General features: G+C 44.1%; 1 protein-coding gene across 1 annotated transcript in view; it reads left to right on the plus strand.

Moving 5' to 3' along the window:
• Nucleotides 1-2,191: 2,191 nt before the first annotated feature.
• wrap73 (WD repeat containing, antisense to TP73) overlaps nt 2,192-15,844 on the plus strand; it is a 33,944-nt gene continuing 20,291 nt past the window's right edge. The window contains exons 1-3 of the mRNA XM_059952176.1: nt 2,192-2,548; nt 5,851-6,003; nt 15,569-15,685. Coding sequence (XP_059808159.1) covers nt 2,480-2,548; nt 5,851-6,003; nt 15,569-15,685 — 339 coding nt within the window. The 5' untranslated portion in view covers nt 2,192-2,479. The remainder of the gene's footprint in view (nt 2,549-5,850; nt 6,004-15,568; nt 15,686-15,844) is intronic.

Consider the following 15,844-nt stretch of genomic DNA (forward strand, 5'->3'; position numbering starts at 1 on the left):
TATCAGGACAGGCGTCTCTGTCACTTCTGCTACAGGCGAGGGCATTTGATATGGGTTAGTATTACCTGGGCTGGAGAGACAGAGAGGAGAGACTGACAGCTCCGCCTGGCTGGGAGCCAGAGGGAGAGACTCCGGCTGTTTATATATATATAAATATATGTGCCGATTCATTCAGAGACGGGAAGAGTGGGAGAGTCCCGTCCGCCGAAGGCACAACCGCCACTTGGGCTCGTACAGGCGGGAAGAAAATACAATCAACTGTGGGGAAGACTCAGCAAAAAGCCGCGCGAAGCGACTATCACTAATGAGACTGAAAGAAAATTCAAATCGAAAGACAAAATCATTCGAGAAAAAAAACAGCAGGTCCAATGGGCAATTACAGAGCCAAATTGGAGGTACATTATATAATATGAATTTTAGAAAGCCCCGTCTGAGTTTGGTTAACTGGAAACAAAACACCCTCATTTATACAGCACCCACTCACATTGTAAAAAATATTTAAACGTTGACACTCGATAATTTACTAATATACATAAATATGATCACTGTGGAACCTATAACTAACCTATTTAATTTTAGTGTCTTTTTTCGCTAGCAATTCCAGCTCTCACTCTTTTAGTACCAATAAGGATCGCCAGAAAAATCTAACAGGATTTCTGCTCATTGTCTTATTTGAAGGATATCTTGGGAATATAAGATTCCCCTAGTACTGCATCGGGGAGCCGACCTCGATTACAGGCGAACCTTTGACAACAGCTGATCCTAGCTGATACAATAGTCAACACGCAGATAAGGAGGAATACAGCAACGTGATGTGCATTGGAAAGTCTAAAGCAGAAAGGAAGAATTTCTAAAACAGGAAAACATGTTTTTAAAAAATGCTGGAGATCTGAAATAAATACCGGGAACTATCGTCAGATCAAGCAGCATCAGCAGAAAGAGAATCAGTTAATATTTCAAGTCGGAGACCTTTCATTAAATACTTACATACGTTAACGTGGAGCAAAGTCCATGGTTCCTGTAAATGTAATTGTCAATATTCAGCATGAATTAAAAAGTATAATAATTATTATTACACATTGGAAAGGACCGTTATCTTACATCGCAATGTGTTTTCCAATTTCTCTACTTTTCGTTGCTCCATTTTATAGGCCTTCTGTTACTTTATAGACCACAGTTGATTATGGTTTTCTTACTTTCGAAAAGAACTGCTATTGCTTATATTTTTAACTTGTTCATAGGAAGGGCAATGCTCGATTTACGAACTGACTATAGTTGCCCTGAGAATATGATTGGGGGTCTTGAACTTTTTCAGAATTGTAGTAGAGTGCATGGAGTGACATTGGGCAATAATAATTATAAATTAATAGGGAATAATAAGATTTTGATCCAGCAATGTTAGAAGGGCCTTGATATACACCGGTGAGTGACCTGTAGAAAAACTAGAAGAATATTGCGCTTTCGTACCACTGTTCTTGCAGATTATTTTGGTAATGTTTATACAAACTCGATGAGGGGATGCAATACAGATTTATAGTCAAATAAATCGTAAGAATGTTGAAAATATAATATCCTTTCTTCAAAAGATAGCTCTTTTAAATAAAGGTGTAAGTCAAAGACTATTTAGAATCTTAAAGAAGTAGAATTTTCATCTTCTGTCAGTTTATAATTTGTCACGAATCAGATGACCTTCAGTAAAGTATTTAAAGATTTCACGTTTAATATTTAAAGATTAAAGATGATTGCAATGATTGGATGATGGTTATGTTAACACTTTTGAGCTGGTTTGAAATCCTGCTATATCTTATAACTTCGGACGAAGGGTCTTCGATGTGAAACGTTATCTCTTTCTGCAGATGCTGCCTGAACTTCTGAGTATTTCCAGCATATTCTGTTTTGATATTAAATCGTCAAATTGTGTCGTCAAAAAAAAGAGTTAATACAAGATATAACATACTACTTCGTACGGTGAATTAGCAATCGGTGCTTTTCTCCATACCTTGCCTTTGCGGGAGGAATCACATGCTGGAAATATTGAAAACCGTTGGTTCCCGGTACTCCGCCAGGCATTTTAAACTACAACTCCCATAGTTCTCTGTTGCCACTGGACCAAATTGGATTGGTGAATGAGCCCATCAATCGGAAGTTAAAGCCATCACTCGTGCCGGATTGGCCGAGTTGCTATCTGTCTTGATCCCGCCCCGCAGCTAATCTCAACTGGTGGTTTCAACGGTTTTCGGCCCGAGCCGGTTCCCGGAAACTGGGTCAGAACAAGTTGGGGAGGAGCCTGGGCCTCGGGCCAGGAGGACCGGGGAGAGCCAGGGTTCAGGAGGACCCCGGCCCGGGCAGGTGCAAGGAGTGAAGGGGCTTGTAGCCAGGACAGGGGTAAGGAGTGAGGAGGGTTTCGGACCGGACCAGGCCAGGGGCAAGGAGTATTGAGGCTTGGGCTGGACGAAGGGTCGCAAGGCTTATACTGACAATGAATTTCTCCGAACTGTTTAAACAGTCGAACCAGTTGTGCAGACTATCTCCCGATGGGCGGTACTCGGTAAGAAATTTCATTGCCGCACGGCCCGTGTCTCCATTGAAATACTTGGTCATCGTCGACTTCGGGACTGTTTATAGATTTTTCACTGCTGATAGATATGCCCATATAAGAGTGATACTTGGAACGTAATTCATTGCCTGAGTGGTGTGGGGTTGAATTGAGCAAGGACAGCTGATGTATATTTGATAAAGGTGAATTATGCGTGATAACGATTGCACTCCTGGAAGTAAGAGAAGGTTGATGAAGCGAGTGTAACATCTCTAGGTTTAGACTTTTGGATACCTGAAGGTGAACTAGGTAGTAGAGGCTTATTAAGATAACATATTATGGAATTAAAAGACTGATGTTGGGGCAATATAAAACCGTCAGGAAGTCGATGATTGTGGAGGTGATAATGAATGTATGTTTTTTTAAACTGGATGGTAACTTGGTGTGATGTTTTACAAAGCAAGGCTGGACTTATGTCCAGAGCAATACTTGAATTGGTGCTATAGCAGTTAAACTAATGGCTAGTAAACCAGGAGCTTGGACTAATGGTAAGGAAGGAGAACTGGAAATTGTAAAACTTGTGTTGTTTCAAGCCCAATTCTTGTTGTTTATTTTTCCCCACTGGAATATTGAGATTGTTTCTTGTTGATGGATTATGTAATTTATCTTGAAGGTCTTAAGTTTGGTATTTTTCTAAATTCAAATTGAGTGCCAAAGTTCAGTATGCTCATGAAATCATATATGCATATAATTCAAATTAATTTGCAGCTGAACCATATTCTAATTGACATACAGTCAATATGAAAAGACTATAAAGATTGGCCTGGAAGAAATGGATTTCAAGCCATAGGACATAAGCACATAAGGGTGTTCCACTGAGATGGACTTTATAGGTTGTAATTAGTGCAACATAGAGCAGAAAATAGAAAGTTACTCAGTCCATATATAAAATACAGGACAGTCTTCTAGACCATTATTTTGAGTAGCCTACAAAGGGAGAGGTTGTTTTAGTGGAGAGCTGCAGAAATCTATATTGGGGCCTCTGCTGCTCACAGCCATTAGGGAATTAAATCCAAATTTGAACACACAAAGCTGAATGGCAATTTAAGTTCTGAGGAGGATGCAGAAAGGCATCAGAAAGTCTAGATTAAGTTACTGGATGAAGAAAAAAAAGGCTCAAAGGTTCATTTATTGTCAAAGCATGGATCTATATACAACTTTAAATGTGCCTTCTCCAGATGGCCATGACACAAAGAAAGAACATGAAGGTCGTTCAGAGACAAACATCAACCCCCACCCCCCAAATAAATGACATGCCAATCATCAGCCCCCTCCACAACCCCAACAAAAAACAGAACAGGAACATCAATCCCCAAACAACCTCTCCCCTGTACAAAAAAAACTCATCATCAACTCCCAAACACGTTCCCCTAGCACAATAAGATGGGAAAAATATGCGATTAACAATGCAATAAAAAGACCATAAGTCTGGAAAAAGTCTGTAGTCCATAACTCAATGGTCCAATCCATAAATGGAGAAATTATACATGGAATGTAATGTAAAAAATATGAGAAGAAAAAGTTAGTCTTTTTCAAAATGCTGAAAGATTGGAGGGTGTTGGTTTTAGAGGGCATGGATAACTTTGAGCGCCATTTGAAAGTTAACTTAGAGCAAGGGTTCCTACACTTTATGCCATGGACCAATATACCATTAAGCAAGGGGTCTGTGGACCATGGGTTATAAAGCCCTGACTTGGAGGCACAGCAAGCATTGAGGAAAATCAAACAGGATGGGCCCCAATGAGATCATATGTGGAATATGTAGAGGTCTGGCCTCCTAACTCAAAAGAATATTCTTGTGATAGAAGAGTGCAGTGAAGATTCAGTAGATTGATTCATGGTAGTTTGCTTCTGAGGAAAGATTTCTGAGTAACCGTGTTCTCTTTTGTTTAGAATATTGAGAGAACAAAATGATAATAGAGCTTGCCATGGTAGTTGGCGAGATGTTTCCTTTGGGTTGTCTAAAACCAAGGGACAATCTCAAAATAAGGGCTTAGACTTTCCAAATGAGAAGAGATTTCTTCGCCAGAGAGGAGTGCATCCTTGGAATTCTGGAACGAGGGCTGTGGAGCATAATATATTTAAAAAACAAATGGATATGGAGTTTGCACAGGAAATTGAACCACATGAACCGTTAGCTGTTCTGAATGCTAGAGCCAATGTGAGGGGCTGAATGGCCTACTCCTTTTTCTTGTTTACTTTTGGGAATGGATCCAAGTTGTTTTATGATTATATTTACACATAGTAGTTTGTTAAATTGAGTGCCCTTTTTGTGTGAGAATTAATAGTCAAATGTGGTATAGATCTGATTGTCATCCTCCTTTGCTTCGAATAGCAAAATCCCCAGCTTGCTCAACCTATTCTCATTTGGAAAAAATAAGGTTTAAAGCACAAATGACAGTCAAAGGGTCCATTATAAAATAATGGTACTATGACTTTGGTTGTTTTTGCCAATAAAAACCTTTATGCAATAGAACACTGACTGCTTCATGAGGTTAGAGTCTGTCCTTCATCAATTGAAACATGCCTGGAATTGTGAATACCTGTATTGTGGCCACTTTATTAGGTATGCCTATACACCTGTTTTGTTCATGCATATATCTAATCAGCTAATCATGTGGCAGAAACTCAGTGCATTAAAACTTGCAGACATGATCAGGAGGTTCAGTTGTTGTTCATACCAAACATCAGATTGGGGAAGAAATGTAATCTAAGTATCTCTGACCATGGAATGATTATTGGGGCCAGACAGGGTGGTTTGAGTAGCTCAGAGACTGGTGATCTCTTGTGATTTTCACATACATCAGTCTCTAGAGTTTACAGAGAAGGCTGCAAAACAAAAAACAATTCAATGAGTGGCAGTTCTGTGGAGGAAGTTGCCTTGTTATTGAGAGAGGTCAGATGAGAATGGCCAGACAGATTCAAGCTGACAGGAAGGCAACAGTAACTCAAATAACCAAGTATTAAAACAGTGGTGTGCAGAAGAGCATCTCCTTGAGAGTTGAACCTTGAATTGGATGGGCTACAGCAGCAGAAAACCACACGAGGTTCCCCTCCTGTACCTAATAAAATAGCCACTGAGTTTTCTAGCAGTGTATATAGGGCACTGATATGCAAGGTCTGTATTCCCATAGTGTTTCTTCATATAATATAGATAGCAATTTTGAATGACTGGTGCCAGGATGCCTGATTTGTGTTTTTATGAGTTGGGGAGATTATTAAACGGAATTTAATAATTTGATCCATTCATGCAGGCAGCTTGTGTCCAGTACCGTCTGATAATCCGTGATGCACACACCTTGCAAGTCCTGCACTTGTATACATGTTTGGACCAGATTCAGTATATCGAGTGGTCAGCAGACTCCCTCTTCCTCTTGTGTGCCATGTACAAGCGTGGTCTCGTGCAGGTAATTTGCATCTATGAATATTATTAATCTTTCTGTTCAGAAGGCTTTTCATATCCATTTATATTCTTCAACAGGAAGGATTATTGTATGCCATGTATTTTTCTAAGATGTGGACTCCAGTTCATGTATTCACTAAGAATGAAGAGAAATGTATAGAGAAGTAGGAATGAGAATAACTCATTTAGGTTCTGGTCATGACCTAGTCTCAATATTTTCTTTCTATTCTGTACTATGCTTAGTGCATCTGGAAATATAGTTATTATGCATTTAATAGATCTTTTATTAGATTTAAATGCCTTGGGATGTTGAATAGTGAATATTTTGTGTATGTAAAACAAATAATATTGAACAGTAAACTTTTAATATATAATGTATATCATTATATTTAATATAAAACTATGGCGACCCGCTTTCTGTGCAGGCGAACCGGCTCACAAATAGCCAGCGCGCGGGGGGAAGCTTTGGTAATGCGCCTCTGATGTCAATTCCGCCCGGAGAGGGCGGGCGCTAGGGATTAAATGCAAGCACTGCGGTTTGAATAAACCAGTCTTGAAACGACTTACCGACTGCGTGTCATTATTTCAGTGCTGTGTAGCACATCGCTACATTGGTGACCTTGACAGTCCAAACGGGATTTGGACCAAAGATGACCGACTCTTCATCTGTTCACGCAGTTTCGCTAAAACTGCCGTCCTTCTGGACGCTGCGACCACGCGTGTGGTTTAGCCAAGCAGAAGCCCAGTTCCAGATTGGTTAGATATCTTCTGATTCCACGCATTACTATCACGTGGTGAGCGCCCTTGACCAGGAGACGGTCGCCCAGGTTGCAGATTTCATACAGTCGCCCCCAGAAGAAGGCAAATATGAAGCATTCAAAGTGCTGCTCATTGGTACCTTTGGCCTCTCACAGCGTGAGCGGGGTGCCCGCCTGCTTCACCTGGACGGTTTGGGAGACAGACTGCCATTAATGAACGAGATGCTGGCCCTGGCTGACAGACACAAGCCCTGCCTCATGTTCGAGCAAGCGTCCCTCGAGCAACTGCTCAAGAACATACATCTGCTGCTGGCCGACACAGATTGCAGCGACCCCCGGAAGGTGGCGGCCTGGGCAGATGTGCTGTGTAAAGCCAAGAGGGAGAGCATGGAGTCCGTGGGTCAGATTACCAGGCCACGCGCCCAACAGCGGACCAGACTAGGCCCGGCAGGGGGGTGCACACAACACAGAGGCAGGAGTGAGGAAGCCAGTGAACAGTGGTGTTTCTACACAAAAGCCTGCCGTTGTCACCCGCCCTGCAAGGGCTAGGGCCAGCTGCCACTAATGACTGGCGGCTGGCCACCAGGACAGCCTCTTGTACGTCTGGGACAAACAGTCGGGATGCCGCTTCTTGGTTGACACCGGAGCAGAAATCAGCGTCTTGCCCCTGATGGGGTACAACACCCGCAACAGGAAGCCAGGACCCACCCTGAGGGCCGCAGACGGCAGCGTGATACGGACCTACAGCACCTGCACAATGCAGCTGCAGTTCGGCACCAGCCAGTTCGCGTGGGACTTCACACTGGCCGCCGTGGCCCAACCACTCCTGGGGGAGGACTTCTTGTGAGCTCACAGTCTGCTGGTTGACTTGCAAGGGAAAAGACTAGTACATGCCAAGACTTTCCAGACGTTCTCCCTGGGTGAAGCCAAGTTGCCGGCCCCACACCTGGACTCCATCATGCTGTCAGACAACGAATTCACCAGAATCCTGGTGGACTTTCCATCAATTCTGGCACCGCAGTTCACGGCAGCCATGGGGTTCAGCACCACATCCCGACCAAGGGACCAACCCTCCACACCCGCGCACACCCCGGAAAAGCTCTGCCTGGTGAAGGAGGAGTTCAAGAGGATGGTGGAATTGGGTATCGTACGGAGGTCCAACAGCCCATGGGCCTCCCCCCGCACATGGTGCTCAAAGCTGCTGGGGGTTGGAGACCATGCGGCGACTACTGCAGACTGAACGAGGCTACAACTCCAGACTGCTACCCCGTGCTGCACATACAGGACTTTGCAGCAAACCTGCACAGGGCAAGAATATTTTCCAAAGTAGACCTCGTCCGGGGATACCATCAAATCCTGGTGCACCCTGAAGACATCCCCAAAACAGCACTTATCGCCCCGTTTGGCCTGTTCAAGTTCCTTCGAATGCCGTTCGATCTGAAGAATGCCGCACAGACGTTCCAGCGGCTAATAGATACCGTGGGATGCGACCTGGACTTCGCGTTCATCTATTTGGACGGCATCCTTATAGCCAGCAGTAGTTGCCAGGAGCATCTGTCCCACCTCCGCCAGCTCTACTCCCGCCTGAATGATTTCGGCCTCACGATCAACCCAGCCAAATGCCAGTTCGGTCTCGATACCATCAATTGCCTGGGCCACAGGATTACCAAAGACGGGGGCAACACCTTTGTCCGCCAAGGTAGACGCGATCCGCCACTTTGCCCAGCCCAACACTGTCAAAGGCCTACAGGAGTTCATTGGTATGGTGAACTTCTACCACCGTTTCCTCCCCTCAGCAGCCCGTATCATGTGCCCTTTGTACACCCTGATGTCAGGTAAAGGCAAGGACATTACTTGGGACAAGGGGGCCGCGGCCGCTTTCGTTAAAGCCAAGGAAGCCTTGACAGATGCCGCGATGCTGGTGCACCCCAGAACGGACGTTCCGACCGCATTCACGGTAGACGCATCCGACACAGCAGTCGGTGGGTGCTGGTGCAGCTCATCGAGGGGCGCTGGCAACCCTTGGCGTTCTTCAGCAAGCACCTACAACCACCCGAACTCAAGTACAGTGCTTTCAACCGGGAACTGTTGGCACTGTATCTGGCAATTCGGCATTTCAGGTACTTCTTCGAAGGCAGGCCGTTCACCACGTTCACGGACCACAGACCGTTGATCTTCGCGTTCACAAAGGTGACCGATCCCTGGTCGGCTTGCCAGCAGCGACATCTGTCCTACATCTCCAAGTACAAAACGGACATCCTGCATGTCTCGGGGAAGGACAACTTCGTGGCGGATGCACTCTCCATACCAGCTATCCAGGCCCTGTCCCTGGGAGTGGACTATGCAGCACTGGCAGAGGCGCAGCAGGCAGACGACGAGATGCCCAGCTACAGGACCGCAGTCTCGGGTTTGCAGCTGCAGGACTTTCTTGTAGGCCCAGGAGAGAGGACCCTCCTGTGCGACGTGGCTGTTGGCCAACCTCGCCCCATTGTCCCGGCAGCCTGGAGGCGGCGAGTTTTTGACTCATACATGATTTGGTGCACCCATCTATCAGGACAACCGTCTGACTGGTCTCCAGAAAGTTCGCGTGGCATGGACTTCGCAAGCAGGTCAGTGAATGGGCCAGAACGTGCGCGCAGTGCCAAACAGTCAAGGTGCAGCGGCACACTAAAGCCCTGCCACAGCAGTTTGAACCCACCCACCGGAGGTTCGACCACATTCATGTGGATATCATGGGCCCCCTACCAGTGTCCCGAGGAGCGTGGTACCTCCTAACTATGGTAGACCGGTTCACGAGGTGGCCAGAGGCGGTCCCGCTCACCGACACATCTGCCAATTCCTGCGCCCGAGCACAGATTGCAAAGTGGGTAGCATGCTTCAGGGTACCAGACCACATTACCTCCGACAGAGGCACCCAGTTCACCTCCAGCCTGTGGTCGGCTGTGGCCAGCCTGTTGGGAACGCAGCTATACCACACTACTGCCTACCACCCACAGTTGAACGGACTAGTGGAACGCTTCCACCGTCACTTGAAGTCGGCTCTCATGGCCTGCCTGAGAGGACCTAACTGGGTAGACGAGCTTCCCTGGGTCCTGCTTGGAATTCGCACAGCACCCAAAGAGGATCTGCACGCCTCGTCGGCCGAGTTGATGTACGGCGCACCCCTGGCTGTCCCGGGAGAGTTCATACCAGCCCCAAGGGGGCAAAAGAAAGAACCCACAGCAGTCCTGGACAGACTATGCGAAAGGCTCAGCAACCTGGCCCCCATACCGACTTCACAGCACGGACGGACCCCGACCCATGTACCCAAAGACCTGCAGAACTGTAAGTTTGTGTTTGTACGAAGGGGCGGACACTGAGCACCACTACAGTGGCCATACAAGGGGCTGTTCAAGGGGATCAACAATGGGTCCACGTATGTTCTGGACATTGGGGGGAGAGAGGAGGTTTTCACAGTGGACTGACTCAAACCAGCCCATGTGGACTTGGCGCAGCCGGTTGAGGTTCAGGCACCGCGGCGCAGAGGCAGACCTCCCAAAGAGAGGCTGATCCAGACTGTGGACATTGGGGGGTGTATCGCCGGTTCTGGGGGGGGTGGGTTATGTGGCGACCCACTTTCTGTGCAGGCGAACCAACTCACAAATAGCCAGCGTGTGGGGGGAGACTTTGGTAATGCACTTCTGATGTCATTTCCGTCCGAAGGGGGCGGTTGCTAGGGTTTAAATGCCAGCACCATGAAGTTTGAATAAACTAGTCTCGAAACGACTTACCGACTGCGTGTTGTTATTTCAGCACTGTGTGTAGCACATCGCTACAAAACTGTATTTAAAATTTAATATTAAAATACCATATTAAATATTTAAATACCATATTTAACACTGGAGTTGTATCAGTGTTGCACAAAGGGTGAGAACAATCTGCTGGACTTGCTGCAAATTAGTTGGGAATATTGCTGAAAGAAAATTTGAGGCCTTAATTTGGCAGAGCCATTTTGCATACTTTTTAACCTTGGTTCATTAGTAGTTCTTTCTTCTGAATCAACAGTTGTGTTCAAACTGAACTCCAGATCATTAGCCTTAATGTACAGTAATACTGAGTAAATACTGGACTGTTGAAGATGGCATTTTATGACTAAGAAGCTTTATCTCTCAGATCACTGTCATCATTATGTACGGTGTCATATGATGTGAGCGATCATGGTCTGACTATGGTTGTTCTTGGCACATTTTTCCACAGCAGTGGTTTGCCATTTCCCTCTTCTGGGCAGCATCTTTACAAGATGAGTGACCCCAGCCATTATCAATACTCTAAAGAGATTGTCTGCCTGGTGTCAGTGGTTGCATAACCATGACTTGTGATATGCACTGGCTACTCATGCTGCCATCCACCACTTGCTCCCACGGCTTCAGTAAGTCTGATCGGGGAGGTGCTAAGCAGGGGCTATGTCTTGTCCAAGGGTGACCTGCAGGCTCGTGGAGGGAAGGAGTGCCTACACCTTCTTTGGTAGAGGCATATCACCCCACCACCCATATCTCCCAGATGACACTATTTAAAGAAGAGTAGAGATGTGGGATGGCTTTGGTGGGTGGAATACAAGTGTGTTTGGTTCTGCTACTATCTTCATTATACTTGAGCTGACATCAGCGTCTTAAAAACCTGTAACGTGCGCCAATAAAAAGACCAAGGGCATCGGGCATTTGGGAACACCATCCTCTGCATATTTCCCTCAATGTAGACTTGGAAAAATGTTACCACTCCATTGTTCGCATATCTCCATGTACGATTCAATTTAATCAGGAAGGAGATGATGGATAGTTTTAATCTTAATATCAGATTTGCTTCTTTTAGCCCCGGTCCACATTTCTCTGTTTTTTTTCTCCTTTAATGCCCTCCTCTAATTCAGTTTGTCAATAACACTTAACTTTTCCATTCCCCCAAACCACAATCCGCAAAACTGCAGTCAATGTTACTTGCCTTTCTATCTCTCTGTTAGCTGTTAATAATGGATTATTCTGCTAAGCGCTGACTTTTGTACAAAATAGATTGTTTTATTTATGTGTGCTTGAATCCATTGTCTTTCTTCACCCATTTCATCTCAACTTTCTGAATGTGCTGTTGCTTACAAAATCTGTGCCCATCATTACTGGTGCTTCAAGTTAGAATCCCTCATCAGGTTTCAGTTCCTTTCATAATTCATCCTCCTACAACTTTCAATAAAGCTTTAATTATAACTTAACCATCACTGTGATAAATTTGTTCTCATCCTTTCTGCAGAATATGACACTTAAAAGAAGATGTAAATTTAGTTCCCAGGTATAGAATCTATTTCTAGTCTCCTGTCATCCCCTCCCCTCACAGAATGACAGCAATTTAAATTGGAAGTGGTTTGAATGATGTGAGGTGAGAGCAGAAAATTGATGTAGTTTTCTTTCTTAAAATATTCTCTTAAAATCTACCTTTCTCACAAGCCTTTAGACCTTTGATACAATATCTCCTTGTGTGATCACAAATATAATGCACACCATTACTGGTACAGTGAAAATTCTTAGTTACTTTTCATGTGTAGTTTAACTTGATTAGTGTTTTACTTCTGTGATAAATTGTGGGCAGTTTTTAATATATATGACCTGATACACTCGGATGTAAAGAGTAGAAATCTGAAGCAGTATGTTATTAACACTGTTAGAGTTCCAAATGCTCAGTTTCAGAAAGTGAACAGTTTACTACACACTTGTAGCAGTAATGATACCATCCATAACTCCTGAGTTTGTCATCAGGACAAGATCTTTTTAAGCCAGTTAGTATGATGAAAAATGTCCAGGTGTGTGGGTTTTATGCCCATTGTTTGTTGAAAATGAACTGCAACAAATATAAGCATTGTTCCAAATTCATTTATTAAAAACACATATATTGAATCATACAGTGAAATGCATCATCTGCATTAACAACCCATACAACCTAAGTATGCGTTGGGGGCAGCCAGTGAGTGTTGCCATACATTCTGATGCCAACATAGCATGCCCCACAATTTCCAACAGAATAACACAACCAGCAACAATAACAGCAAAACAAATTCCCTTCCCACCCTGCTGCTCACACACACAGATAGGTCTCCAACCTCAGGACAAGCTGCCCCTGGAGTCCTTGGCTCTGAACTCCCAGTCTCACAGACATTGGCTCTCTAAATGTCCAATCCTAGTCCAGACTTGCAGATATTGGGCCTCTGACTTCCAAGCATGACAACCCAGGGGCTTTGAGCCTTGACTGCTGGACTTGTGGTCTTTGGGCTTCTGGATTCAACTTCCGGTGTTGACCTATTATTCACCAATAATAGGGCTTTGAACTATGAACCTCATCCTTTGGACTCCAATTCTGGGACTTACCAACCTAGGACGGTGGTCACCAGCTTTCATGTCTCCTGCCCCTAGAGACCTCTGACCCTGGGTCTCACCAACCAGGGTAGTTGGTCCGGCCCTTGTCCTTGTAAATTGCTGGCTATGGTCCCTGATCATGGGGATCACTTGTCTTTGTCCTTAACACCTGACTGACAGTAGAGTAGAGCTAATAGGACTTGATGTTTGAATCCTTATGATAAGTTGGTACTCTTGATGTTGGCAGTGGGCTTGGAGTGATGACAAGGAGGGTAGGTACCTCATAGTGGTCATCAGGTGGGTACCATCCTTCTTTGATGTTTCGTTGATAAGCCCATGACATCTCCAGAGGGCTCAATGGTGCTACCTGAACCACATCCCTGAAGTGAAGAGCAGACCTAGCACTCTGAATGGCTTCAGATGGGACCCGCTTCCTCCCTGTCGCCACCCGGGCCGCTGTTCGAATAACCAGTATCTTCAGATTCAGTGAGGGTCATGACCAGCCTTGCTTTGGTGCATTTGAATTCCACTTGCAATTGGTAATTCTAATTTGCCATTCCCATACAGTCCAACAAGACTTAAGCATCATGGAAGTCCAAGCCACTGTTTCACATGTGTGCTGATCACTCTTTTGAGCTTTTCCACCTTGTTAATGGGGATTTCATACACTGTTAAAGGCCATGTGAGTCTTGAAAGTATACCAAACTGGAAGCACCACAGCTTGAGTTTTCCTGGCAGCCAGGTCCTGTTGATGCGAGCTATGTACATGATTGTATTCTTTACAAGGACATGGCCTTGATCCCTGATCTTGGGAATCACTGGTCTTTGTCCTTAACGCCTGCCTGACCCTTAATTCACCCCTAACTCCCTGTGCTATCCCCAAAAACATCCCTACGAACCTGAAAAAAACAACTAAGTCTGAGGCATAACCTCAATGGTCACTTAGCTCAGTGCCACCTTGAAATAAGTGGAAAATGAATTCCTTGTCAATAGTCTATGTTTCAGTTGGATGAGAAAAGTGCCATTTGGTATAATAAGCCATTGTTCACTTAATGTCTCCTTTTTGTCAATCCATTTAAAGTACTTCTTAGGTTATGATTATACAGGTGTCCCTCCACCTTATGAATGTTCGCTTTACGCCACTTCGCTTTTACAAAAGATCTACATTGGTAACTTGTTTTCGCATTACAAAGAGGATTTTCACTTTTACTAAAATTTTTCCCATGTAGGTTAATGGTTCTTCACTTTACGCCATTTCGGCTTAAGAAAGGTTTCATAGGAACACTCTACCTTTGTAAAGTGGGGGGCGCCTGTACATGACCTCTTAATGATTTAAATCTAATTATGTTCTCAGTGATATGTTGTAGTGCAACATCAATTTGCTTAGTTAGAAAACTTGGGTATTTGATTTACTGAACAAAATATTATGTAAATTTGTAACATTTGACAAGTTTGCACTCTTGTTAAGAATGTATAATCAAAATATTGCTAAAAGTATTTCTAAAATTGACTAGAATTAACATTGTTCCAGAATAGACATTTTGAAATAATCTTGCCCTTTCCCAATAACTGCTGGGACAGTTCCGTTTGGTGGAATATGATCCCACAAGTACAAGTGCCCATCTACTGCCTCACAAAGTTACTGCCCTTCTTGAGTGAGGTTTGGCTGCAGTAATGCCAAAAGGAGCTAACCTATAGAAATTATGCCAAAGCTCTACATAATTTCTTCTCTGCTTCATTGTTTCATATACTTTTATAAAATGGTGGATTTGATGGCAATGTAGGATGCAGAAAGGAAAGGAGTTACAATGCAGAATAATAAATTGCTTCATCTGATATTTATTGGTTTTGATTTTTGCTGCAGAAATTGCATCACCAGGCAGCGATTATCAAGTTGTTAGTGACTTAGAACTGCTATTTTAATATAGGATTTACACTGCAAATTTGGCAAGTATTGATTTAAAATATATCTAGAGATAATGGATGCAAACAGAGGCAAGAGGGATGGGGTGTGAATAAGGAACAAAGTGAAAGCTTGTTTAAGACAATTTTTTCACCACAGCTATCTTATGCAAAATGCACACTTCAAGCTATATTGCAAATATTGCATTTTGTAAATTTAGACAACTGTCATATTAATCTCATATACTACTGAGTACAAACCCCTCATCTGTTGTTCATTAGTCAGTAAACAAAGCTGCAAATCATGAATATTTGCTGTAAATCATAAGGAAAAGATCAAAGGAAAGATCAGTTACCTTTGCAGAGGTATCCAGCGCCAGTCTTTCATGCTTTAGCTTGTCTTCTAAATACTAGACTTCCGAAATGCTTTTTACGTAGCACTTTTCTCTGCCTCTTGAACTGAATGAAGAGTACTAGCTGTTCTATGACAGATTGTTTCCAATGTCTGTATTCATATTTGTGGCTCTTCTAAAAACAGGTCTGGTCCTTGGAGCAGCCTGATTGGCACTGCAAGATTGATGAGGGATCTGCTGGGTTAGTGGCCTCACGATGGAGTCCTGATGGACGTCATATTCTCAATACTACAGAGTTCCATGTAAGTAAGGCTAATGACCCCACAGACAACCTCAACTGTTGCTGTCTGTAGCCTTATGCTGAAATAGGACTCGAGTCTTAGCAGTTGTTAGCTACCACTTGCTCTACTAATCCTGCGCAATATGTTGGTGTGAGGGAGTTAAAAAGCTGTCCAGTGATG

Source organism: Hypanus sabinus, chromosome 27, assembly GCF_030144855.1.
Source record: "Hypanus sabinus isolate sHypSab1 chromosome 27, sHypSab1.hap1, whole genome shotgun sequence".
NCBI classification, from domain to species: Eukaryota; Metazoa; Chordata; class Chondrichthyes; order Myliobatiformes; family Dasyatidae; genus Hypanus; species Hypanus sabinus.